At 43.9% G+C, this 24,962-nt stretch overlaps 1 protein-coding gene across 3 annotated transcripts; it reads left to right on the top strand.

The window, feature by feature from the left end:
- The first annotated feature begins 221 nt into the window (after positions 1 to 221).
- On the top strand, positions 222 to 24,392 carry TSC22D2 (TSC22 domain family member 2). Of its 3 annotated transcripts, none has more exons than XM_051626537.1 (4): positions 222 to 2,525; positions 16,001 to 16,072; positions 21,874 to 21,925; positions 22,704 to 24,392. In XM_051626537.1, the coding sequence occupies exons 1-4, from the start codon at positions 559 to 561 to the stop codon at positions 22,956 to 22,958; spliced, it is 2,346 nt and encodes a 781-aa protein (XP_051482497.1). In that variant the 5' UTR covers positions 222 to 558; the 3' UTR covers positions 22,959 to 24,392. The 3 variants fall into 3 exon arrangements, with proteins under 3 accessions (XP_051482497.1, XP_051482499.1, XP_051482498.1); XM_051626539.1 differs by having other exon boundaries at positions 16,001 to 16,109; positions 22,704 to 22,792; XM_051626538.1 differs by lacking the exon at positions 16,001 to 16,072.
- Positions 24,393 to 24,962: the final 570 nt, after the last annotated feature.

Here is a 24,962-nt window from a genome sequence, read left to right as displayed (position 1 = left end):
CCGGGCCGCGCTCCCGGGGCCGCCCAGCGCTGCGGGGCCGCCCGCCCGCGCTCCGCTCCGCCTCGTCCTCTGCGCCGCCGCCGTTGGAGCCGCCGCGCCGGCCCTCCGCCCCGGCCCTCCGCCCCGCGGCAGGGGCTGCCTGCCGGGTGAGCCCGCGGGCTGGTTCCGAGCAGGATGCGCCTGGCGCTCGTCTCCAGGTAGAGCGCGGAGACAGGGCGGGCGGGAGCCGGGGGGAGCCGGGGCCGCCTGCGCCTCGCCCGGCCGCCGCGGGGCCCGTCGCCGCGGGGCCCGGCAGGAAGCGGCGGAGCGCTCGGCCGGCCCCGCCGCGCTCGGCGCGGGGGCTGCGGCGGGGAGGAGGAGGCGGCCCGCGGCCCGGCGGCGGGAGGAGGGCTGCGGACGGGGAGGAAGAGGAGGAGTCCCGCCGCCGCCCGCCCGCCGCAGGAAGCCGCCGGAGGATGTGCGGTAGCGCCGGGGGCCCGTCCGGCACGTCGTGACAGCCCGCCCCGGCGCTGCGCCCGCCTCGCCCCGGCCGGCCCGGCCCCTCCCCGCGGAGGAAACATGTCCAAGATGCCGGCCAAGAAGAAGAGCTGCTTCCAGATCACCAGCGTGACCACGGCGCAGGTGGCCAGCAGCATCACCGAGGACACCGAGAGCCTGGACGACCCGGATGAGTCCCGCACCGAGGACGTGTCTTCGGAAATCTTCGATGTTTCCCGAGCCACTGACTATGGCCCCGAGGATGTCTGCGAGCGGAGCTCCTCCGAAGAGACGCTCAACAACGTGGGCGAGGCCGAAACTCCTGGCAGCGTCTCTCCCAACCTCCTCTTGGACGGGCATCTGGCCGCGGCCGCCGGTGGGGCGGCTGCAGCTCCCTCAGCGGCTCCCTCCGCTGCAGCCCCCAACGGGGGGGCTGTGCCCAAGAGCTCCGCGGTGCCCCTGCCTGCCCCCGCGGCAGGAGGCAGCAGCGCCCAGGCCGCCCTGCCTCCCGCCGGGCCTCCTGCCCCCGCTGGGGCCGCGGCTCAGACGGTGGCTGCTGCCTGCAGCTCGCGCTTCAGGGTGATCAAGCTGGACCATGGCACAGGTGAGCCCTACAGGCGAGGACGATGGACGTGTATGGAGTATTATGACCGGGACTCGGATGGTGGTGGTGTCTTGGGCAGGACTGGAGATTGCATTCGGCACAGCAGCACCTTCGAGCAGGCTGCTCAGGACAGGGACAGCGGCCTTGGTGCCACCGGGGGTTCTGTCGTGGTCTCGGCTGTGCCAGCGTCGGCCCACGGCCCCGATTCTATAGCTGACAGTTCCCTGGCTGCTGTGTCACAGCTGCTCCAGACAGAGAAAATGAACCAGTCCTCTCTACAGCAACCTAATTTTGTCATTGGGCAACAACAGCAGCCACAACAACCCGTAGGTGGGGCCGTGCCTCAAAGTACTGCTCAGCCTATGTTTTCCGGGGCTTCGGTAGCAAATCAGCAGATGATGGTGCCCCAGCAATCTCAGCCACAGGGAAACACGCCGGGTGTTGCACAGGCTGGACCCAACGGGAAAGGCATGGCACCTCCAAATGTGGCAGTGGGGCAGCCAAGCATTCCTGCGGCTCAGCAGCAGGTGCAGCAAGCAAACATACCAGTGACTCAGCCTCAACAATTTGCTTATTCTCAGTCCCAGATTCCACCGGTGCATCTACTGCCGACGCAGCCTTCTGGTCAGACCGAATACATGCAGCACATGACAATTATGCAGTCTCAAGGAGCTATTCAACAGGCTGCTGTGGGCTCTGTTCCAAGTACTGTGGCTTCCAGCCTTCCTGTGGGGCAGGTGGCTGGCCAGAACCCCTCACCTGTGGGTGCGCCAGCCATGGGGGTGTCGGCGCAGCCTGGCGAAGCGGTCGGACAGGGCTCAGGATTAATGCAGGGCGGGCAGACACAAGCTGGTCAGGCTGCTGTTCCGCAGGCCGGAGGTGTGGTGCAGCAGGGCATTGGGCAGGCAGGGGTTGTGCAACAGAAATCTGTGACTCAGCATCCAATGGGTGGAAGCAGTCAAGTGTCCGGGATGCCTGGTGCTGCCCACGCCGTGGTCTCTGGAGTTCAGAATGTGCCTGCGGGTGTGCCTGGTGTGTCCACCACCACCTCTGTCACTATGCCAAACGTCCCTGTGTCGCTGGGCCAGTCGCAGCTGCCCAGCCACTCTGCTGCCAGCAGGAGCACCGGCGGGGTCCAGCAGCACGTGGGACACTCGCTGATGCAGGGCACCTCCAGCGGACCTGCTAATCTGCCACAGTCAAACCTGGGGCAGTTTCAGACTCAAGCTCAGTCCTTAGTAGGCCAGATTGATGATACTAGAAGAAAATCGGAACCCCTACCTCAGCCACCAGTTTCTCTTACAGCTGAAAATAAACCTCTTGTGAAACCTCCCATTCCAGACACTCTAGCAAATCCTCTTCAGTTACCTGCAAGTACTCCTATGAACAGTTTTGCCAGCTCTGTGTTTGGCATATCTATTCCTGTTGATGGTGATGAAGACAGGTATGAATTTTATAATGCCATAAAAGTATCTTTTTTTTTTAAAGGGAAAAAGATCAACCTTACAGTTGTCAGATCTGTTGTGTAAGTTCATGTTTTCAGGAAGTTGTACTGAAGTTTAGCTGGGCTACTTTTTTTTTTTTTTAAAGACTGCTAAAACAACAAAGCATTTAGGCAAGTAGTGAAGTGTACCTGTTGTTCTCAGGCTGCAAGTGTGATTACTTCTCTCAAAACAGGGCAGAAAAGAACCTGAGAGCTGCTTAATGCACAAACAATATGACCTCCTCCAAATCAAAGAGGAAGAACTCCTTTTGCACATAATTCCTCAGTATGCAAGAAAGTCTTCTCTGCTTTCCTCTGACTGCATTCTAAAATGCTCAAATGACAGCCAGGCTAAAATGGGTTTATGAACACCACTGTATTGCAGTGTTGTTAAAAGCAGAAGTGTTCTGTCTCAGGGACATCAGGTGAGATATCTTGGAAGACTTGAGGGTTTGTAACACAGATTCTTGATTTTTATCCTGCTGTTGAATTTGCAGTTAAGCACTTGCATTAGGATATGATTTGGGTGCCCTTACATGGTGAAAGCTCTACAGGTAACTGTCCTTTGCATTGAGTAGAAAGGACAGCACTTGGGCAAAGATGTGTAAACAGGGGAAAGTACAACCTTACAATGACTTTTCTTTATAGAAAAGTAATTTGGAGCTGTTAGTTGTAATAAAGGTGTGTAGTCTGAGCAGACTCATCGAAGGACCTGAGAAAGGAAGCATGTCTGTGACTCCCATAGACTTGTCAGACTACTCCAAAGGGTAGCAAAGGTGATGGCTAAAACTGCACTTAATTGACTTCTTTGAGAGAAGACTTTCAGGGAAAGCAGTGTTACTAATTAGCAGCAGGTTAATGTCGTTAATGTTTACTGCAGTTTGGAGGCATGAGATACAGGTGGGCTATATGTATTTGTATTTTTAAAAACAGTAGCACCATTATGTGAAGATATGAGCTGAGTTATACTGTAGGCCTTCCCAGACTTTAGGATAAAATAGTCCCTGCTGCTCGTAGGTCTTATAGTGGAGCAGCTGTGTGTGTGGGGTGGAGAAGGTGCCTCCCAGACAAATCAGTGTGTGGAGCGAGAGATCTGCAGTAAGGCTGCCTTGTGCTCACTGCAGCTTGGGCTGACACTGCTGGGAGATTGTACCTCTGCCCGTGCAGGCAGCAGCCGTGCTGTAGAGTTGTGCTACTTCTGATTAAAGCAGGAAATGACTTAAAGAAAAAGTTAAACCGTTGAAATTTTCTAGCAGTTGTGCCTACTTTAAGAGGATTGCTGACCCAGCTGACAAACTCCTCTTTGTGCAAATAAGGTTAGATTTCAGGCTGGTAGCATTTTTTCGTAGCTCAGGATGTTATCAGATTTGTCTTGTGTTTAACCATTCTGATTAAGGATTCAGAAAGGAATGTATTTTGCATTCATTTTGCACAGCTTCTAATACTTCATATAAATTGTAGTAACAGGCATGATTATCTGTGAGAAATTAATCACTTTATATAATGATAAGGAAGAACTTGTCCTACTTACTCAAAAGACTGTAGGCTGCTAACTGTGTTGCACTGGTGAGACAGTTCTCAGTAACCCTGCCCTGAACAGCAAGTTTTAAAGTGATGTCTACTTCAGAAACTTGGCCATGAGCACTGTGAGTAAGGAACAGTAACGGACCCCAAATGCAGACGCTCTTTTTGATGTGCTGTGTGGCCATGTTTAGCAGAGAAACTAGCTCGTGGTTATCTGGAAAGATACACGTACTGCTCAGCTGTCTGCTTCTGTACTGGGTGATAAAGCCTTGTCTTTGCTCAAGTGGCACAGCAAGCAAGGAGCTGTGTGGTATGAGAGTCTCTCCCAGCTTTCTTTGGTAGTGGTACTGGGAAGCAGCAGCAGTTTACTTTGAACAGACCCAGACTTCATGCAAAGTTGGAGGTACAGAGCTGGCAGATCCAAGTTTATTCTTTCCTCCCCTCAAACAGTATTCTGACTTCCACTGGTTTTAGACACAGAAAGGAGAAAATAAAATTCTAGCAGCTTGTTAAGGCTGTTTTACCACTTTGGCTTTATTTGCTTTACTCACTGAGAAGGCTTTATTATAAAACTGTCTTCTGCTTGTCTGCTGTTCTTTTCTTGCTTCTGCTTTTCCCCCCCCTCTTTCCAGCCATTTAAATTATGCCACTACTCCCATGGATTTATGCCCAGCTGTGTTACCTACTGAAATCCGTGGTGAAAGAGTTAATGAAGACCTTCAGGTGTCATTAATAGGCTGAGAGCTGACACTGATAAAACTAATAGGGCGCAAAGGGAGTTCACACATCATGAGTCACTGTTTCGGCTGCCTGCAGGTTCAGGAAGTTAGTGCTTGGTTTTGTTGAGAGTTTACCTTGTGATGGTAAGAGCTAGAAATTTGTGGAATATGTTTTATTGTCTCTTATCTTAGTATTAATGTGTAACGTACCCAGGAAGGGGGGTGCTGATGTGTAATCAGGTATCTAAACTTCTGACACCTTCAATTATATTTAAATATTTGGACATACTTGAAGCTTGAGAAACTTGTGTAGATGATTCTGCCACAGTCATCTTCTAAAACAGTGATTCATCAAGGAATAATGTGTAGCCCTGAATATCCTGGGTTTGCCTAGGAAATTGTTCACCATTCTGAATATGAGTATGAGACAGAGAGGTCTGATGTAAAAAGCTGGTCGGTTCCCACCTTTCTCAAATAGTTCCTTGTATTATTCCTCTCTTACGGTCTGCTGCTTTAAATCAAACTGCATGTAAAATAGTTAGAGGTGGAGGTGTAAGTTATATAAACTGATGCATAGATAGAAAATAAAGAAGTATGTAACTATAGATGTAGAACTGACCTTTTTGCAAGACATCGCATGAAAGTTAATTTCCTGTTCTGATAGTCCGGTACACTTTTACAGTAGTCTAGTCAAAGCTATGGTTTCTTGTATTGGCTTGATGAATAGTGAAGACTCAATGAATTAAGAAATCTTATCTGGGGGGAAGAGAGGACGGGTAAGAGATCCAGAAGAATTGCAAAAGAAGTGCCTTTGGCATGTCACACCTCCCTGTCAGAAGTCAAGGTGTGTTTTTCGGTTAGCATCTAAATTGCTAAGCTCTTAAAAAGAGGAATATGTTCTGTGGAAGTAATGAAGGATCTGCAGCATAACATAGTTTTATTTTCTTTTCCTCTCTAAAGGTGGCTACAAGTAGAATAAACTGCAGCAGTGTTCAAGGAGGGAGGCAAGAGCACTCCTGCTGGGGCAGATGAGAATATTGCAGTCCACTTTGAATCCCAGGTCTGACAAATGCTATAAAAACACAAGCAGATCTGGATCTTGCCCTGACTCTTCATTTGCTGCTTTTTGGCAGCAATACTAATTATTGAGGATGAGGGTACTTGAGAGGATTTTGGGACCTGTGGATGAGTTTCTCCACTCTCTTTATGCCCATGTATACACAAATTCGTACTTGACAAGCATAATATTCCAGCTGGCTTAATAACTTTATTTTGGCTCTTGGCGGAAAAGAAATATGTTGCCTCTGTTAAAAAAAATTGACTGAGAAAGCTTGTTCAAACCTCCTACATGTTTGGCAGACTTTTGGGGCAAAATATTACTCGGCATGTTGGAAAAGGAGCAGAGTATAGATCATTTTCCGGAGATAGCTGACCAGCCTGAACTGTGCAGGCTGTATTCCAGGAACGCTAATGAATGGCTGCAATTGTCAACTGTCAAACGCAGCAGCTAAACTGTTGAAAACCTGATTGTGCAGACCTCTTCACAGCAAACATCTTTGCTCAGCTAAATCACCTATTTGTCTAGTGTACCAACTGCTGATAAAACTGAGCTCTTGACACCATGGTCATAACGTAAGGACAAAACTGGGCATGGGCATTAATGTAACTTTGGTAAGGATTTCCTTATGTACTGCCCTAGATGCATATTTTACTTTTATTTCCTATTCTCTTTTTCCTAAAGAAAAAGTAAGGTACTCTGCACACAGGTACCAGTAGGCAGTACTTGACTGGCATTAATATTGAATACTGTCCCTTTTTTTGCTTGTAAACTTCCTAGAGATTTGAGGTCCACTGCAGCTGCAGACGTAAATGTTTTCTTCTGTTCTCCTGAAGGATTTTGTTTATAAGTGTAGAAGCAGGTGAGAAGGAAACATGGACAGACTTGCTTGAGTCATGAGTACCTTGAGTTCCACAGCCAGAACTGCAGCATTTGGAAAACAGTTGGGACAGGACTTCTCAGGTGAATGTTGCAATTGGTGGTATCAAATGCTAGTTAATGCAATCAAAGGTCCAGTTAGCTGTGTTCACTTCTTGCTGTGCTTTCTGTAACAAAAATTACCTAAGGTAACTCCAGCCCTACATCAGTTTCTGTGTCATGTGTTCAGGTTTTGAGTGTTACAAGACACCTACACAGAAGAATGTGGTTGCTCATTTGACAGTGCCATTGCCCAGTTTAAACATTGAAATGCCTTTGTTGAGGAGGAGTCAATACATTCTTAAAAGTCATGAGCTATGAGTGTTTCAGATGAGATAGTTATTAAAAGGAGGAAGAGGGGGAAAATACTTGAAATTCACAAAGTGGAACAGTGCAATTTATTTTAGAGGCTGCAGCGTGTCAGTTCTCTGCACCTTGTACTCCTCGGTGCTCTGCTCAGCTGCTCTGGGTTCATGTTTTCTGCTCCTCTACAGAAGACTGCAAGTGTTCATAGTCAGCTTGTTTCTCAGTGTTGTCTTATATAGTAGAAATAACAGCATGTGTTTCATGGAAGCTTTTTAAAAGTTCTCATTAAAAGCTGAATATTAAGTGTTTAGGGTTGTTGAGCAGGCAGGACTCCAAAACTGCTATCAAGCTAGTGAAGAGCTGAAATTTATCCCAAGCTTACAGGTGGTGCTGATGATCTGTTACAACTTCAGGTGACACTGCAATAAAAAGGAATTGTTCTGTTACTGCACTGGGTATTTGAATATCGGCCCATTGCCTTTTGATCAAGTTTTCAATTTTAAAGCTGGTGATAAGCAGCTTCTCTTGCTCATGAAGAATTCGAGCCTTGTGTGGTTTCTGTGTGTCAGCAAAGATTCTGTAAGAAACTTTTGTCAGACTCCTCCTGCTAAAGTACAACTGTTATAGTTCCAGTAGATACATCTAGATTGTCAGCCACAGGTGTTTGCTTTTATTCCTATATTTGATGAAGTGTAAAGACAGAAATATTAATAGTAACTGCTAAAGCTGCTGTCTTCTGAGAAGGATCTGCAGACATAAAAGGTCACTTGAAGTGCAGCATAAGGTTGTCTCTTCATTCCTCTTCTTGAAAATTCCTCTATTTTTAAACTTCATGCTTTATAAATACAAATGTGTATGGAGTGTCTAGTGAATTATTTGCATTATGGGATAATTATTTTTTGTCATGCAGGGCAGGTGAGTTACTTGGCCACATGAAGGACAGCTGGATGCTTGTTTTTTTGTCATGCAAAATAAAATTATTCTAGGAGGGGTTTTATATATATATCTTCCTTTGAAGCTGGGAGTAATGCATTTGTATCATGACAGCTTGCTTGGATGCTTTTAACAGTGCAGAGGGAAGATAGAAATACTAATTAGCACCATAGAGAGGTGTCAGCTGGCATGTTTGTCTAGTACTCATTAAAGGTTACACACTGAAGTAAGAGATGTGTGTCAGTAGCAGAAACCAGTCCCAGAATCACAGACTGGTTGAGGTTGGCAGGGTCCTCTGGGGTCCATCTGGGCCAACACCCTGCTCAGGCAGGGTCACCCACAGCCAGTTGCCCAGGTCCATGTCCAGGTGGCTTCTCAAAACCTCCAAGGACAGAGACTTCACCTCCTCCCCGGGCAACCTGTGCCAGTGCTCGGTCACCCTCTCAGTGAAAAAAGTGTCTCCTGACGTTCAGAGGGAACCTCCCGTGTGTCAGTTTGTGCCTCTGGGCCTGTCACTGGGCACTGCTGGAAAGACCCTGGCTCCACCTTCTGTATGTCCTCCCTGCAGGTATTTGTACAGGTGGATGAGATCCCCCTGAGCCTTCTGATCTGCAGGCTGAACAGTCCCAGCTCTCTCTGCCTCTCCTCATGGGAGAGCTGCTTTCTGGTGCCTTCATCATCCTTGTGGCCCTTTGCTGCACTCTGTCCGTGTCTCTCTTGTCTTGGGGTGCTCCAGGTGTGGCCTCAGCAGTGCTGAGCAGAGCAGAAGGATGCCCTCCCTCGACCTGCTGGCCACGCTTTGCCTCATGCAGCCCAGGGCACCATTCAGCCTTTGCAGCAAGAGCACAGTCCTGACCCTTGTATTTCTGGGAAAGGATGAGTGGGGTATGTGTGTGAGATGACAGGGGAGAAATGCAGAATCAGTAAGAAACGAGATACTGCTTTCAGTGAAGTATGTGAAGATTTTGTTTCCACCTAGAGCAAGTTTAACTTGTCTGGTCCATTGGAGGATGGGGTGGTCAAAAATGAGGGTTAAAAGAACCATGCTTCTCTGTCAGGTTATTTCAACTATTTTTGTAGGGTTGTAGATGATAACTCCTGGGAATGTGTCCTATGTGGAGCACTCTGGTGGTGCAAGGACCATAAATGCCTTGACCACGCCTACCAATGCCTTTAAAAATACTGCTTCTTGAAGCCAAGTGGTAAGCCCTCATACTGACTGCTTTAGAACTTCAGTGAGTGCAAGCTGGCATGAGATTTGTCAAGAGCTTGTAAAAGGTGTGGAAAGGCAGACAAGTGTAATATACTGTGTAGTAAAACATGGTCTTGGTTCTAATATATATATATTTTTTTTAAAGCCAAGTAATTTAAAGTCTTTGCTAAGAAATATTTCTTGACCAGTTGTCACACAAGTAAGGAGAGATGTGATTTGGCAGTTTGCTTGATTCTGTTTTTTCCACTTGTTTTTTTTCCCTCCTGATATTGAAATGCTTTATTGTCAGAAAAACAGGAACTGCTTTTATTTATAGATAATAGTAATACCTGAAGCTGCTGTACTGCAGCTTAGTGGAAAAAGAAAATACTCTTTCTGGGCTGTTTTCTTTGAAAGTGAGTACTCAAGCCAGCTGTTCAGTGTGCAAGGCCACCCTCAGCAGTTCTCACAAGGAGCTTTCCCTTTCACCAATAGGTTTGAGGAAATCTAGCTTTGTGGGCAGAGCAGGCAGCAGGAGCCTAATCCTCTACAATAACATGTTCATACATGTTAACAAATACCTTTTTCTTTACCAGCCAAGTTGTGTAAAAGTCAATATTTTTAAGAGTTTTGGCATCTCTTCCAGATTTTTATAGGTATAATGCAATACTAGCAAATGTGGATCTTTTAAATTCAGAAATACAGAATTTATGTTGCTTTTTACTGCCGCCTTTCATCCAGCTTATTGGGGTCTGCTTTTTAAATGCATTCCAAGCTTGCTCTCTTGAACGGGACACTTTGCAAAAGAATAATATCTCATAGTGATTTTACTGGCAGTTTACAAGAGATGCTGAAGGACTGTCCCTTGTGAGGTGAAGTTCAAGATGTTTGTTGAGACCACATAAGTTATTTGCAAGAAGTCTTAGGGTTTTGTTTATTTGGGTTTTTTTAAGCTTGACTCTATTAATCCAAGCATGTATAATGTTGATGAGCCTTTCTTGAAAGCTGCTTAATAGTGGCAGGTATCCCTGACGACTGGGTCAAGCAAAGACTTTCTGCATTGCCATTAAGTTAATGAGCTTCTAATTTATAGTTGTTTCTCTTTGAAGATGTGATCTACTGTGGGTTTTTTTCTGGAAGCTAAGCTGTGCTTCATGTGAAATACATTGTTTTGTGTCCTCCCCAAAAAGAACCAAAGGTTGACTTTATGCAGTGAGAAGACAAGTCATTAGTACGAGCAATCCTACACTTGTCTTTTGATTTGAGAACAGAATGCATCAAATTAGTCCTTGCAAAGTCTGTAATATGTCATTAAAATTCAGCCTGACAGCCATGACAGCCTCACAAAACAGCTTTGCTTTATTAGCACAGGGTTTTAATAGTGTATGGGTGATGATGCAGTCTGCATGGAGGAGGAGCACCAGAGCGTTGGTTGCCTGGCTGAAACAGAAGCACTAGCCAGAAGTGAGCTAAGAGTGGATCCAGTCTGGCTTTGGAAAGCAGGAAGATGGGATGTAGAAGATGGGAAAGATCACCAGTGAGTCCTGAACAGCTTTAAATCCGTTGCAGTTTCAGGATTGTGTACAGGACAGCTGAGGTTTGTGGACCAGTTTCTGGAACCCAAGAGAGTTGAACCCTAGAGTTTTGAGTTGCAGCTTTTGAAATCAAACAGAATAAGAAGAAATACAGAAGATGAGCACTTGCACAGTTCTTTCCATGGTTGGTGTTAAATAGTCATGTCAGAATTTACTGTTGAGCTCTTCATCAGAGCTCCTGCTGCAACTCAGCGTGATCACTGCCTAGCACAGTTACTGACTGCTGCTGCTCAGCTTTGTCTTCAGGCAGTGCCACTGTTTTACTGATCCAAGGCTCTGTGGACAGGAAGCATGGTGTCCTACTGACCTCATTCATTTTGGCCAGTATACCTAAACTTTAACTCTTCTTCTTGGTTTTTTGTTTGGGTTTTTTTGTTTGTTTGGGTTTTTTTGTTTGTTTTTTTTTTAATAGAAACTTGGATTCATGCTTTCAAAGAATGTAATAAAATCAAGGGAAATAGTGTCTTGTTTTTCATGTTCCTATGCTCTCCTGATTTGGTGTCTACCAGAAACTTGAAAGGCAGAAACAATAAAGTGATGTTAGTCGGAGATGGCTTTGAATTACTAGCAACAAAATTTGGTAGACTTAAGTGAAGACCTAGATGCAGCTCCACCAGAAACATCTGGGCTGCTTAGTTGCAGTGAAGCAAATCTGAAACCTCTGTGCTAAATGTTTTGTATGAGCTGCTCTCTGGAGTGTATAGGAGAAGAAACTTTCCTGATTTTACAGTTAGGAACTTTGTATTTGCAGGACATTTAATGGTACTAAATTATTGTAACCTGTTAATTGAGTTTGAATTTAATACTGTGTCAAGATGCTTCTTGGTTTTCTAGACCACATTTTCTTAGCCAATAGTAAAATCCTTTAGGGAAAATAAGAAAGAAAACTTACTGTTATTTTATCTTCCAACCCAAACCATTCTATGATTTTAATAAGTTGTAGAAGTGAAGGTAGATCACCTTTTGTCTCACAAATCAGGATCACCTTGGGTCTGTCAGTTCAGCAAAGACATGAAGTGGTATAGTGCATCTGCCCTGATTTGGTACAAGGCTGTTACAGGCTTTGAGTATGTTTTAAAATATAGTGGTGGGTCAAGCATAGAAGTGTTTGCTGCAACTGTTCAGTGCTGGGACAAGAGAAGAAATTGTTGGCATCTCTCCTGTATAACTGAGGATAATGGTGACTGTCCTCAGGCGAGGCCATGCTGTGATACCAGCCACTGCTCTCTGTTCGGGGGGGCTGGAATGTTTTGAGAAGCTTCCAACTGTTGCTCACTAAATACTCAGGTTATTTGCTGCTTACCTTTGGTCTGACCATTGTTCATGCTGATCTAACCTGCTCTGTCCATGTTGCATTCTCATTCAGTTTTTGTAGAAGTGGTTTTGGTTTTCCTCAGCATTCATGGGTCTGAAAAGTGGTACTGGTGTCTTCCTGAGAGACCCAGGCACCCGGAGCAGAGGGAGGCTGATGCCTGCATCTCCCCAGAGCAAGAAAGTGGTCAGTGAAAATGCCTCTGCCTTGTGCACTTGAGACTCTCATCTTCAATTTGCTTCTCCTTAGAGATGTCTAGTCAGTGCAGAAGATTATTTTCCAAAATCCTCTTTTGAGAGGCAAGGCAAAGAAATATTCCACTTGAATTAATTTACAAAACTGCTGTTAATTGTGTCCCTGCTTGGTGATTTTTAGCACTTAAATGTGTGTATCTTGATTTTTCTGGTGGAGATCAGATCCATGCAGTATGCTTTCTCTCCATTGCTATGATATTTCCATTTAGAAGCAGCCTGTGAACCCCTTAAAGTCCATCACGGTGGTTGAGAGCCACAGTCCTGAAAACCATTCTGCAGGCTGCTGCTTGAGTCAGCCTTTCCAGTCATCTGTAGAATGTGCCTAAAACTGAATGTAACTAATGGCTAATTCTTGTTGGTATTTCAAGTATAATGGCTTTAAGGAACTGCCTTAAAAGAATATGTAATTAAAGACAAAAGTTAAAAGCTTTAATCTTGAGATTTTTCGTTCCTTAATTCCACATTGACTTCCCCATATTTAATCTTTGTCAATGCTCTCCTTCAAAGCTTTGTATTCCAGTTACTTGATTTTGGAGACGGAGTCTTATGATCTAAAGCTGATTGAAAATTGCAGTTGCTTTAAATAGAAGGCAATATAAATAAAAAAGTGAAATATCTTTTAAAAGAAGAGGGATGGAGAAGGAATTCTGTTACTAGAGTAAACATGATCTTGAAATGCCAAACTTTAGTGGGAGTTTCCTGATAAGGTGTGATCAAGTGATTGCAAAGCCCCCGGTTCAGATCCTAGATGAACCACACAGGGTGTTTTAATTTGGAGATCAACTGTAATCAGTCTTCAGTGCAGGGCCTAGTAAGTAAACTGATGTTGTGCAAGGTGGCATTGAAAGCCACATGTCTTCTCTGTTATTACTCTATGAGACCTGTTGATTTTTCTCAGAAGGAATTCTTGATGTAAGCTTCTGAAAAGGCCACCTGTGTTGGCTTGTTGCTGTCTGGGTAATGATAAATAGGTGATTCTGCTTTGCTTTGGTTTTCCTCTGAAGTGTTGAGCATGGGTTGTCTGACCTGTTATTTTTGTGTTCTTCAAAGACACATACTTAGGCCTTTTTAATCTTCTGGATCATTCCTGTTCTCAAAGTTAAGGAAAATATTAGTGATATTGAGGGAGAGAACTGTCTGAGGTGGTCTACTGTGAATTTTTTATTTTGCCACCTTGGGGAACAAAAAGTGTGGTGGTATTCTTCACATGTTGCCCTCTTCTTGCCCTTAGTTGCTGATGTTGGTCAGTAGTTTGAAACCTGGTTTCAGTTTTGTCTTGAAGAACGTTGTTACTCCTCCTTCGAAGGTGATGACTAGTCAAAGGCATCTGTTCTGTATGCCAAGCTGGTACCCAGCACTTCCAAAGCCATTATTTAAACTAAAAGACATTCATCTGTATTCTTGAAGATTTGCCCACTTTGACAGGCATGGTTTCTAGCAAAGCAGAGCTCTCTAGAGTGAAGTTTGTATTTGGTATATGCTTGTCCTGATTGATGGCAGTGGGCAGATACTCTTTTGACTGTCAGGTGAGACTTTGGATGTGGTTTAGATTTTCCTTTTAAAGGCACAACTTGAAATTTCAAGCATTCAGAGAATGAATTAATTCTCATCCTTTAAATGTAGATGAAATTTCTGTTACATGCATTGTTGTTAGAAAACCGTCAGGTTGGAGTGTTGTGAATGTTGATTTTTGTGAGCTTTTAAAGGAAATAAATCTGGTTCGTGTTGTAAGACTTCTTTGTAGAGACAGGGAGGCAGTTTTTACCAATCAAGATGCAGTTTGAGTGTTGAACCGTGCTAAGCTACTTGTCTGTTGTAGTCTCTGTGACTGGAACCAGCCTCTGCCCTTGGGAATCCCTGTTTTCTCTCTCCAGAAATGGGGGAGAAATGCCTGGTGTCCCTCCTGTGGAAAAGGAGGTGGGCTCTGGTTCAGGGTGAGGGACATCCCCTTTCTGGCTGGCTGTGGGCTCCCCTGTGTCAGTCTGCCAACAACTGGGATGGAGTCTTGACCCCTCAGACCCAGCCATCTGCTGGGAATGGCACCTCGGGAACCTGCTTTCCCATTCCCGGCTGTCCCTGCGTTTGGAGCAGGCAGGGTCAGGAGGGTGCTGGTGTTCAGCTGTCACAGCCACTGCAGGCTGGGTCATACTGCTTCTGCAGGCCATTAGCTTCATTGCTTCTGTAAACTGAAAGGAGTTTTTAGTAATTCCCAACCTCTTACTGTTTGATGTGGTTAAAAATAGATGCCTCAGTCCTGTTAGTTCATACCTGCACATGAGGCATTATTCGTGGCATTGTTTTTCCAGTTAAGTAGCATCCCCCCACCTCCAGTCAACATCTTGCTAGAATATAGCTGCAGAATATTCTATTATTGTCTGAAGTAATGCAAAAGTAATTTCAGTAGCAGGGGGTACAAGTGAGAATCTGATGAGGAAAACACTTTCATACCTTTTCAGATGCTTGCTTAAGAATAGTACAAGAATATATAGCATATAGGGTATCAGTATAAAAATAGACTGTATGAAACACAGGCCATGTGGTTATAAGCCACAACTTTTTATATCTAACAATAGCAACAGGATTTTATGTGCTGCAAGTAAATTTGTCTTGGAAGTTACATGACTTTCTATTTACAGTAACTTTCTGAGGAAGAGAATTCCTACATACTCCTCACAAACAACTGAATTGTAAGGAAGAGCTCGGGCCTCATCCTTCGACCAAGGAATGCTCTCTCGATCTGCGGATGCTAATTCCTTTCCATGTTAAATCCCTGTGTCACTCAGACGCCCTGTAGCTATTGTGTTGCTTTTCCTGTAGTTAGGTGCATTTAGTTGTCACCCAAGGGTGCAATACTTCAAGGAAAAGTCGTACCAACCGAAGAGCATGTTATTTATTATCAGCTTGATCAAGCAACTTCTGTAGCAGGTTTTAAGCTAAATTCCAGACTCACGTGGGATTTTTATTTTTGTTAAGGGCAGAGTGGTGAAGAAGGGGAAGCATGAGGGTGATCGACAACTGCTTACAAAGTTAGCCATGTTTTAGATTACACTTTGCAGTTTTAGCTTGATCTGGTTTTTGGTTGTAACTTAATCTGTCATAGCTTGAATGCAACATATTTAGCTCTGACTTCTGGGTCGCCTTGGAGAACTTGTGTGTTTTAAATATAGAGTAGGATGGTAAATAGAATAGAAATACTGGGTGCTGTTTGCAGAAGTATTATTAAACATGTGAAAGGTATCTTTTGAATGTAGGTGTATATAGCATTAGTGTGTTACACAGCTTACCTCTGCAGGATTGTCAGCGTGACATGAGATGTTTCATTAATGACTTTACAGTTGTCTTTTTACAGCAGCAGCTTTAAATAGCATGAAAATCCATAGGGCTTGAGGATTACTTTTTTTTTTCCCCCCAATCAATATGTTCTTAATGGAAACCCACAGAAACAGCAGGACCTTTCAGTCACTGAACTACTCTTTAGGCATACTGTGAAGCCTGTAAATGGTTGGACATAAATTTAACCTGTCTGGACATCTAATTTTCCTTGTGATGCAGGTTGAATAAGAGAGTTAGTAATTTTTATTCCGTGCCCGTTTTCATCATGTCTGTTTGATTCTTGGATCTCATAGGAATCCGTCAGCTGCATTCTACCAAGCGTTCCATTTCAACAAGTTACGCGAGTCAAAGACCTTCTGGGATAGGTATGGATGCCTCAGTATGGAATGCATACGTGCTGGGGTACGCATGAACAGCTTCGCTCCATGCAAGTTTCTCGTCACTTTTGTTTGTGCAGAACTGCTGCTTGTGTTTGGAGCTTTGTATTTGGCTTCTGCAGCCTGAAGGTCTGAAAGCAGTCATGGCAGTGAAGTATTCGCACTGAGACTTACAGCTAAATAAGTCTAACATACATGATGTGATGTTTTTTCTTCCATTCTTCTTCTTCTTTCGTTATGCATGTATCATACATAATGTGTAAGCTGAAAGAGTTTAATGCTAGTCAGCTGCTGGCTGACCTGCACTGAAGGAATTGCAGCTTCTTTTCCAAAGAAAGGAAGCTTTTGGGCATTGTGCCTATTGAGTCCTGTATCAGTAAACAAGTTCTGAAACTGTCATATCTAAACACAGTTTTGGCCAAGATAAAATGGTCTCAAAAACCAGGAAAGGAACCTTTCTGGCTTGCTTTCATTCAATGAAGTACAGCTAGAGGGGAAGGAAACATGAGATGTGACAAGATACCAAGTAAACCGACTAAGTTAGCATTGAACTCATGGCGAGAAACTGCAATGAAGTGCAACAAAGTCACATCTGTTGTGGATATGGCTTGCCAGAGATACGTTACTAATTCATCAGTAGCTGCAAACTGTTTCTTTCTTGCACCTTAATGATTTTGAAGGGGGTTTGGTTTTTTTGTCAGCATTAAGTTGAAGTCCTGGTGATAGTGACTTCATGCCTGTGGTGCTCTGGCTTGTCACAATACTTCTGCTTAGCAAGCTCTGTAGAAGCTATTGAAGTATTGATCACCATTTCATCCTTGTACTGCCTGTATTTGACTTTTCAACTTGCAAAGCTTAACTGAATTCTTTGAAGTTTGCTTGGTAACAATTTGTGTACTGTACAACACTGACAGTTAAAAGTAATGCTAATGCATCCTGCACTGTTTTTTGCTGAAGTGCTGGCACTAGGCTAAGTTTCAAAAGCACATCTTCCTTTTCTAGCAGAAACTTGTATGAATTTACATTTTTGCTTTAAGCTCTGGGTGATGTCACTTTCTGGTATTTATGGGACAGAGTTGGTATTTGGGTTCCAAGGATTTAATTATTTAACTGAAATAAACTTCAGGGCTTTGAATACAGATTTGGTAGCTAGACTAAAAGGTCAAGTGTTCATCTGTTTCTCTGTTTTCATGTCTTTTAACTTGAACTAATCCTTAAGATGAGGAAGCTAATTAAAGTATTTGATTTTAGGGGTTTTTTTTAAGATTAAGGCTTCACAAACCTGAGGTTTATATACATTGTCTGAAACAAGTACTGGAAGCATGGGATATATAAGAAAACTGAATTCTGGTAGAAGAATGTAAATGTCTTCCTTTAAACAAGTATTCGTAAAAACATAGAAGCAAATTCATCAGGATTGATGCAAGTTTTAAACTCCTAATCTGTTGAAACTCCAAAGTCTTTGACAAAGCTTAGCAGGTTTTGCGTTTATCACCCAGTTACTAGACTTTCTTAAGATCACATTATGCAGGTTTGCTTTCCTGGGCGACTGAAGCTGAAAAGCTTTCAGCAAGAAAGCCCCAGTGAAGAGCCAGAGGAGGGAGGGTCAGGGGGAGATAAGGCAGGGCTAGTTGTGGCAGCGGCAGGACGAGGGGTCTGACCCCTCGGATCTGTAGTCAGACACGAGTAGTTTGGTCACAGGTGCAGCAGTTTGGGACTTTCTTTGTCATCTCTGGTTTGTGAAAGAGAAATCTCTGCCACAAAATTTACAAGCTCGTCTAATTTTCCCATCCCAAAATGTGGGGTCAGCACACTGCAAAACGTAAGGATCATGCACATGTAGATGCCAATTACATGTTGCAGCTCCTTCGGTAGTTTGTGAACCTCAGGGGCTTGAGCATAAACATAGAAAATCTTGCGTGCAATTGTAGTATTCTAACAACTGTGGGTTACTCTCCTATGAGCAGCTGTCTCTTGGGACCATTTGAAGTCAGCAAAGCCAACTACGTGCTGTTGCAATAGACAGTAAAGACTGCTAAACTGCTCCAGTAAAACACTTGTTTATTTTTCACTAACACATCATGGCAGGGAGGGGTGCTGGTAAAACCCACAGCATTAAATACTAGTGAAATACTAGGAAGCCTGCAAATGTTTTTCTGCATAATCTTCACATGGGTGTTACTAAGGGCACAAGTCTCATGGGTCTGTCTCTTCAGCAGGCACAGTTACTGAGAGAACTGAGAAGGCAAATAATGGCTTCTTGGCACCTTAACACAAGTCTGGGTGACTGTTCTCCTGTGCCTGGATTGCCTTTGTGTGATAATAGTGACACAGGGGCTTCAGATGGGTTTACCTCAAACATAGCCATTGTTGGTAGACTTGAATTCAAAGCAGTGGGATTTATGGTTTGGAGCAGTCTGCAGTAAGTAGTCTTTCTTGAACTGCGAAATTATGCTATATATAAAACACTTGTTTATTCACTATGAATATCTACATTTTCAGTGAAGCTGTGTGTTGTGCTAACAGGGCTACCAAACACTTTTTTAAAACAATATTATAGTTTGTTGATGGTACTGAACCAGCTTTCCAGTGGTATCTTGTCATACTCTTGGGATACAGTGTCCCCATAGGAAAAGGTTTTGAAGCAATGAAGTCAGGATTGCACTGAGGCTTTAAAGAATGGGATGCATTATGAAAAGTTTAATTGCTGTCTGTTGCGCAATATGCCTTAAAAATCAGACTTGCACTTAGACTTATAAGTTTTGTTCCCGTTTTCTAAATCTGTATGTACATGATTGCCTAAGACACTTCTCTTGCTTTGTTTGCAAGACATTTGAAACAATTTACAGTCCTATCCTTGAGTTGTAGGCATGTAGGAGAAATACAGATAAAATACGACTTCTGTAGTTCCTGGAGCAGTCAGCTTTGTCTAAAAGCACAGCATAGCAATCAGTCTTTTTTTTAAAGAGCTAAGTAGTGTGTTTCTAACTGGAGAATCTGCAGGTTGAGGTGCTGCATACAGTGGATGGTGCATTCACAGATCGTATGAAATTTGTTCTGGTAATTGAACAGATGTATTTTTCTTTTCCTGGCATTTACCTAAGGACTGGATTGTGTCTATAAATTTCACTCTGCAGTTGTGGGATAAAATATTTTTATGTAAACTGGGATTTGATATTGACAGCTAAGGATTTGAGAAAAATACAACATCTTAGGATTTTGCATCATATTAGGACTGCACTGTACGAACAGCTGGCTCTGGAGTTCTCTGCTTGTGCTCACAGGAGCTCCATGTTGTGGGGAGCACTATCAAGTGAACAAAGGACAGAACTGTGGGAATTGTGCTAGCATTAGACCTAATTCTCCTGTGCTTTTAGTAAGCGAAAGGAAACGATCATCAGGATAAAACCACATCTGACTAACAGAAGGCTGCTCTGTCAGTGTGGGACTCCTCCTGGGCTGTGTGGGCCGTGTTCTGTGTGGTGCTGGGCTCTGCCTGCTGGAGACAAGCAGGATGGACACTGGGACTGGAGCAGGGAGAGGTCTGGAGCCCTGACCAGTGCTTCAGAGCAGCGTGCACTGCTCTGGGGATAAGGGCAGCAAGAACGTTGAAAGAAATAAAAGTGCTGTACAAACTACTTATGCCTTTTCAGCACTGTCTAGTAGTATCGCTTTAAGTGCAGAATAGGGGTGGGAGAGTGAGTTTCTCTGGCTGCACTGACATCAGCTTTCCGGGAGGGACAGTCTGTACAGGCAGGCTGGGAGCTGCACTGTTTAAAGGGCAGACGAGAATGTGGAGCGGGAGGTGCAGGAGGGGAGAGGTGCCCCTGCAGCAGCGAGGGGCACAGCGCTGGGCTGGCCACGGACAGGCTGCCTGCCTCCCACTTGAGAGGCTTTTCCATGGAACTGAGCAAATGCCTGAACTTTGAGTGCTGTTGTGGACTTCATTTTTAAATAATCACACTGCAAAGTAGTTGAAATGGGAATAGAAGGACGAAGTGGCAATCTCACTTAGCTAGCAAAGTATAATTGCGCTGTAAAGATGCAGAAGCAGATCCCACTACAAGGTGTGCTGTTTGCTTTAATTGTGCTTCTCTTGGCTTTATCTCTTCAGAGCTGCCTCACCTGACTCCTAGAGTGGTATTCATGAAAGGCTGTAACAGGGACATGGGGCAGCGTTGGGGGTTTCAGTGACTTGAACACAGATGTTTTGGACAGTTTCAGATGGATCAAAATACATTAATTCAAGACAGAAAGGAGTAGTTAACCTTGTCATGAATTATAAATACTTTTTATTCTGGGGCAGTTTATCACAAAATATGGCTTGAGAGGCTCAGAAGACAGCAAGACATTTCTAGTGGAATGGGTGTTTAGCACTTTTGTTTTAGATTACAAGCTCTGTTCAGTTTAGAAATAGAAGCTGTCACTCCCTACAGTCTGAAAAGCCGATTCCTTCTCCTTGTAGGTGCCTAGTGCTTGGTACTGACAATTCTTGTGAGACTTGTTAAAATGGATTGCTCCAAGTAGTCTTACATTCTTTCAGTAGTTGAGCTTTGTTTCACATATGTAACTAACCCTGCTGAGCATATTGCCCATAGTAATTTTCAAGTGTCTCAAGTGGTTTTTCCTGAGCACTGGGTTGCAGCACGTGTTACATGTTTTCAGGCAGGCGGGTTTCCTGGCATGCCTGCAAACCTTCCATTTTTCCTGTGTTCACTTTTTTCAAACGTAGCTGCACACTGCTGATAGGAGCTTCCATGGCCAGGGAGCATTATCAGTGGTTATCACAGCAGGCAGGAGCTGGTTGGTGTCAGCCCTGAGCCTGGAGACCTGGTGTGGCAGGGCAGCAGAGCCTGAGGATGGAGCCTTGCTCCTCTGCTGTCCTGGCCGGGCCCCCTGAGAGAGCTGCAGCCCCCTGCCAGCTGGAGAGAACGGGGACAGCACCAGGCTCCCAGATCCTGACTCCAGAGACTTAGGAGTGAGCAGCTGGCTTGTGCCTCCTGCATTGTGACTTGAAAACAGACCAAAAATAGCAATGCCTGGGTTGCTGTAACCCAGCGTTTAAAGACTAAATCCAACATGGTGTTTTGCATGGTGAACACACGTTCTTACAGTGGTGGCTGAGATGTTGCCTTGAACTGTTCTGTACTGGTGTGTCTTTGGGCATGGCTGACCCTGGCTGTGGGCAGCCAGCTGCAGTTAATGGTGATCCAGGGAGGATCCAGTGAGGATTCACTGGGACCAGAGATGTGTGCTCGTGAGCTCAGGGCTCGGGGGTGTCGGACTCGCTGCAAGTGTACGATGCTGATCCAGGGACACTTTAACTGGAAAGTAGCCTTCAAGTAAAGCCAGAGAATAAGTATCATAAGAGGTTTGTTTTTTTTTTTCTTCACTGCTTTATAAAACCAATTTGGCAGAAATAAAACTAGAGATAAGGAGCTTGCAAGTATCCCGTGAATCCCTATTTTCCCCAGTGAAGAAAGCTAAATATGAGGCAAGGAATCAAAGCAGTAAATTTACTGTTTATTCTCATGCATTTTTCTGGTTATGGGTGTTATAATTATAGTCTGAAGAATTATAAACTGAAGGAGCAGTGTCTCTTAAGAGCTCTGGCTGTACTGGGCAACACAGTGGAGAGGGAGCCCCCCACAATTGGGTGCTGAATTCTTGAATCTGAAGCATTAGCCTCTCAAGGATCATGTTCTAGGAGTCCTGCAGGTGCCAGTGGGTGCATAGTTTTAATTGAATGATACAGTAATACTCACAAAGTTTTCTCCTTATGTTTACAGTGCATCTGGTGCAAGTGTTGTTGCCATTGACAACAAAATAGAACAGGCAATGGTAAGTAAAAAATAAGTTATTTCTAATAGGATTAGTGGTTCATCACTGAACATAACTTTCCAGCTGTATTGGGTTTCTGAGTCTGTAGCCTCCCTCCAGTCAGGTCAAACTGGGACCATCATCTGAAATAAAGGATTTTCTGTGTCAGCTATGGGGTGACCACAAGCCATGATTGCCTTAACTGTTGGCCCAGAAGTGTTCCTAAATAAGTTTTCCTACGAATTTCTGTGAACAAGCTGATTGAACACAACGGGGTGCTGAAAATAAATAGCACATTTAAGTCTCCTACTTCAGCAAAGTTCATTGCTAGTTTTTCTTACTTGTCACTTTTCCCAGCCTTGACATTTTTACCAGGGTCAGTTACATCTGTTTGAGTTTTGCTTCAGCTGATTAAAAGGCTTGATTTGTTGTTTCTCATACACCTCAATGATTGGGATGGTGTAACCAGGCTCCTACCTCCAGGTCAGAGCTGATGCTTTCAGTCTGAGTCACTGAAGTGTAATTCTAGTCCTTGTCTTCAGTGTAACCGAGGTGACTAGAACTTCTTGCTGAATGCTGGAAACAAAGCTTTTGATGTAGGGGCCGTTTTACAGTGAATAAAAGAGCTAGTTTTTTTGTTCTTCGAGGCTAATTTAGTGAGGTATTGTTAGTGTCCACTGCTTTAATTTTCCAGGCTCACCACTTAGTTCATTGAGAGTGGTAAAACAGTAAATCCTGGGGCTGGGGTAGAATGAAACTGTTCTTCCACGTGGTGTAACTGCTATCTTGTTCTTCACAGGATCTAGTGAAAAGCCATTTGATGTATGCAGTGAGAGAAGAGGTGGAAGTCCTGAAGGAACAAATAAAAGAATTAGTAGAAAGAAACTCTTTACTTGAACGAGAAAACGCACTGTTGAAATCTCTTTCAAACAATGAGCAGTTGTCCCAGCTCTCAGCCCAACAGGCCAACCCCAGTAGCACTTCCCAGGCAGCGCTGGCGCAGCCGCCCCAGCCGGCGCAGCCTCCGCAGCCGCCGAATGTCTCCTCAGCCTGAAGCTGTTCTGCCTCCTTGGGAAACACCCCCTGAGCAGCCTGTCCTCGCCGGCGTCCTTCCCGCTGCCCTGAGAGCAAGTAGCCATGCTTCTGTTGTGTGTTTGGCCTTTTCAGTATTAGACAATCACTCTACCAGAGCTGTCCTCACTGGTGTCTCATCAAGTGCAGTGGGTGTCCCTTCTGCCGTCAGTGCTCGGGGTGGTCCCAGCAGGAGTCACTGATGCTCAGGAGGCCTTTGCTTGGTGAGCAGGAGTGTGGTTTGTAACAGCTTTGGTGGCTCTCCAAGGTTTCCATTTCCCGTGGATGACTTTGCGCCTTGCTATCTGGTAAGAAGTAACAATTCATCTGAAGAGCCACTGTTCTTTCAATATAAGTAACGTTTGCCTACATTAGTTTCATTTATTTGTTTTATTTATTACAGGGCTGCTATTTTCATAATGTACATGAACAATGTCACAGAACTTTTTTAATTTTTTTTTTTTAATAAATGTATGTATCAGTAAAATTATAGATGGGATTGCATTTAATAGAGAAAACGTTTAGGCAATAATTGAACAAAAGAATCCTGGCATATTTCTAACACTAATGGCAATTTACCTTTGGTATTTATTTACGGTAGTAAAGATCCAGCTTGAATGTAAATTTTGTATAGAGTGTAAGTATGAAGACCATAGTGCATCTGTACAGGTAGTCACCAGTTCTTGTGATATAATAAATAATTGATGGGCTATTTTGATGAAGAAAACTTTGCTCATTTCTGTTTCTACTTTCTAATAGAAATTGCCATGATTCCTCTGCTTTTTGACATTTCGTATATTTTTTTTTTTGGGTGGGAATAAAAAGCTGTGAAATTGTTCAACCTACTTTGTAACCAAAGAAGCAAAGCTGTGTAATTGAGGTTTGTTGTTTTTTTTATTTTATTTTATAATGCACATTCTTTATGTATTTTTATTTAGTGTTTTCTCATTCACAACTTTCTTTGCTGTCTAGCATGATCTGCATGACCTATAATCTTTGAACCACTTTCGTACCTCATGTTTTTATCCAGCACTCTTATTGTAATATGTAATAGTCTGTGAACAATGTCAAATAAAAAAGAAAGAACAGCTGGTGTTGGTGGAGCTGAGCTAGTGTACTATGCACTAGTAGTTTAAAAAAATAAATGAAGTGAGCCATCTTTTGTTCATTTAAAATGGTGTTTTGAATTTCGTATGCAGAAAACGTTTTGTTACATTGCAGATTTTAATGTATTTAATAAATGCAACATGCAGATTAAGTGCAGTGTATACTGAGTATTTAAATTAAAAATGTACATTTCATAAATACAGTTTCAAGAGAGATCATCATTTGTGTAAACTAATGCAGCGAGTCAAATTGATGTATAAATATATATATTTTAACACCTTTTCTGAAATTAAACTGCAGTTTTCTTGAATTTTTTTTTTGCTGTAGATGTTACAGTGTAACTAAGTGCAGCACCTTTTTTCTTAACAAAAAGGAGAAAGGTAAGTTCAGTGAGCCAGTAACAGAGCAGTGCCAACCTTTTAACTGCTTCTCTAGCAACAGTTTTGGCATTTTATTCTAGAAAAGGGTGATTCTGGTGCTGTTAGTGGCCCCACTGGTTTGGCTTTGCACTACTGGTATCTCTAAGCAGTGGTTTGCTGTGTGCTGGGCTGTTGGTCCAGTTTGGTATCTTGTGTGTGAAGCAAGTGACTGTTGAGAAGCAGCTGCTGGAGCAGCCGACACAGCATCTGCGCTGCGCCTGCAGATGTTGGCTTCACTGTCTTACCCCTGTGTATGTCTACCTCTGGTCGGGTCTAGGTGTTAGGAGAAACAAAACAACAGAAGCAATGCTGGAGACTGCAAGTTTTGGTGTCTTCAGATCTCAAGGAAGCGGCTTGTTCCCGTGTTCCAGGAACTTGGGGCATCACACCTTCCTGGTAAGCATCAGTTCACTGCTTGGCTCAAGAAAGCCACGTGTGTGTGTGTGTATTTTACACCTATC

The sequence above is a fragment of the Apus apus genome, chromosome 8 (assembly GCF_020740795.1).
Source record: "Apus apus isolate bApuApu2 chromosome 8, bApuApu2.pri.cur, whole genome shotgun sequence".
Lineage (NCBI taxonomy): Eukaryota > Metazoa > Chordata > Aves > Apodiformes > Apodidae > Apus > Apus apus.
Note: the sequence above shows the minus strand (reverse complement) of the source record. Positions and strands in the feature narration are given on the sequence as shown.

What these genes read in the sequence shown, in the direction of transcription:
- TSC22D2 (XM_051626537.1), top strand. Translation starts at nt 559, where the DNA reads ATGTCCAAGATGCCGGCCAAGAAGAAGAGCTGCTTCCAGATCACCAGC. An exon ending in GTTGATGGTGATGAAGACAG is followed by an intron (nt 2,526 to 16,000) that starts GTATGAATTTTA and finishes TGGATCTCATAG; the next exon opens with GAATCCGTCAGCTGCATTCT. An exon ending in ACAAAATAGAACAGGCAATG is followed by an intron (nt 21,926 to 22,703) that starts GTAAGTAAAAAA and finishes TGTTCTTCACAG; the next exon opens with GATCTAGTGAAAAGCCATTT.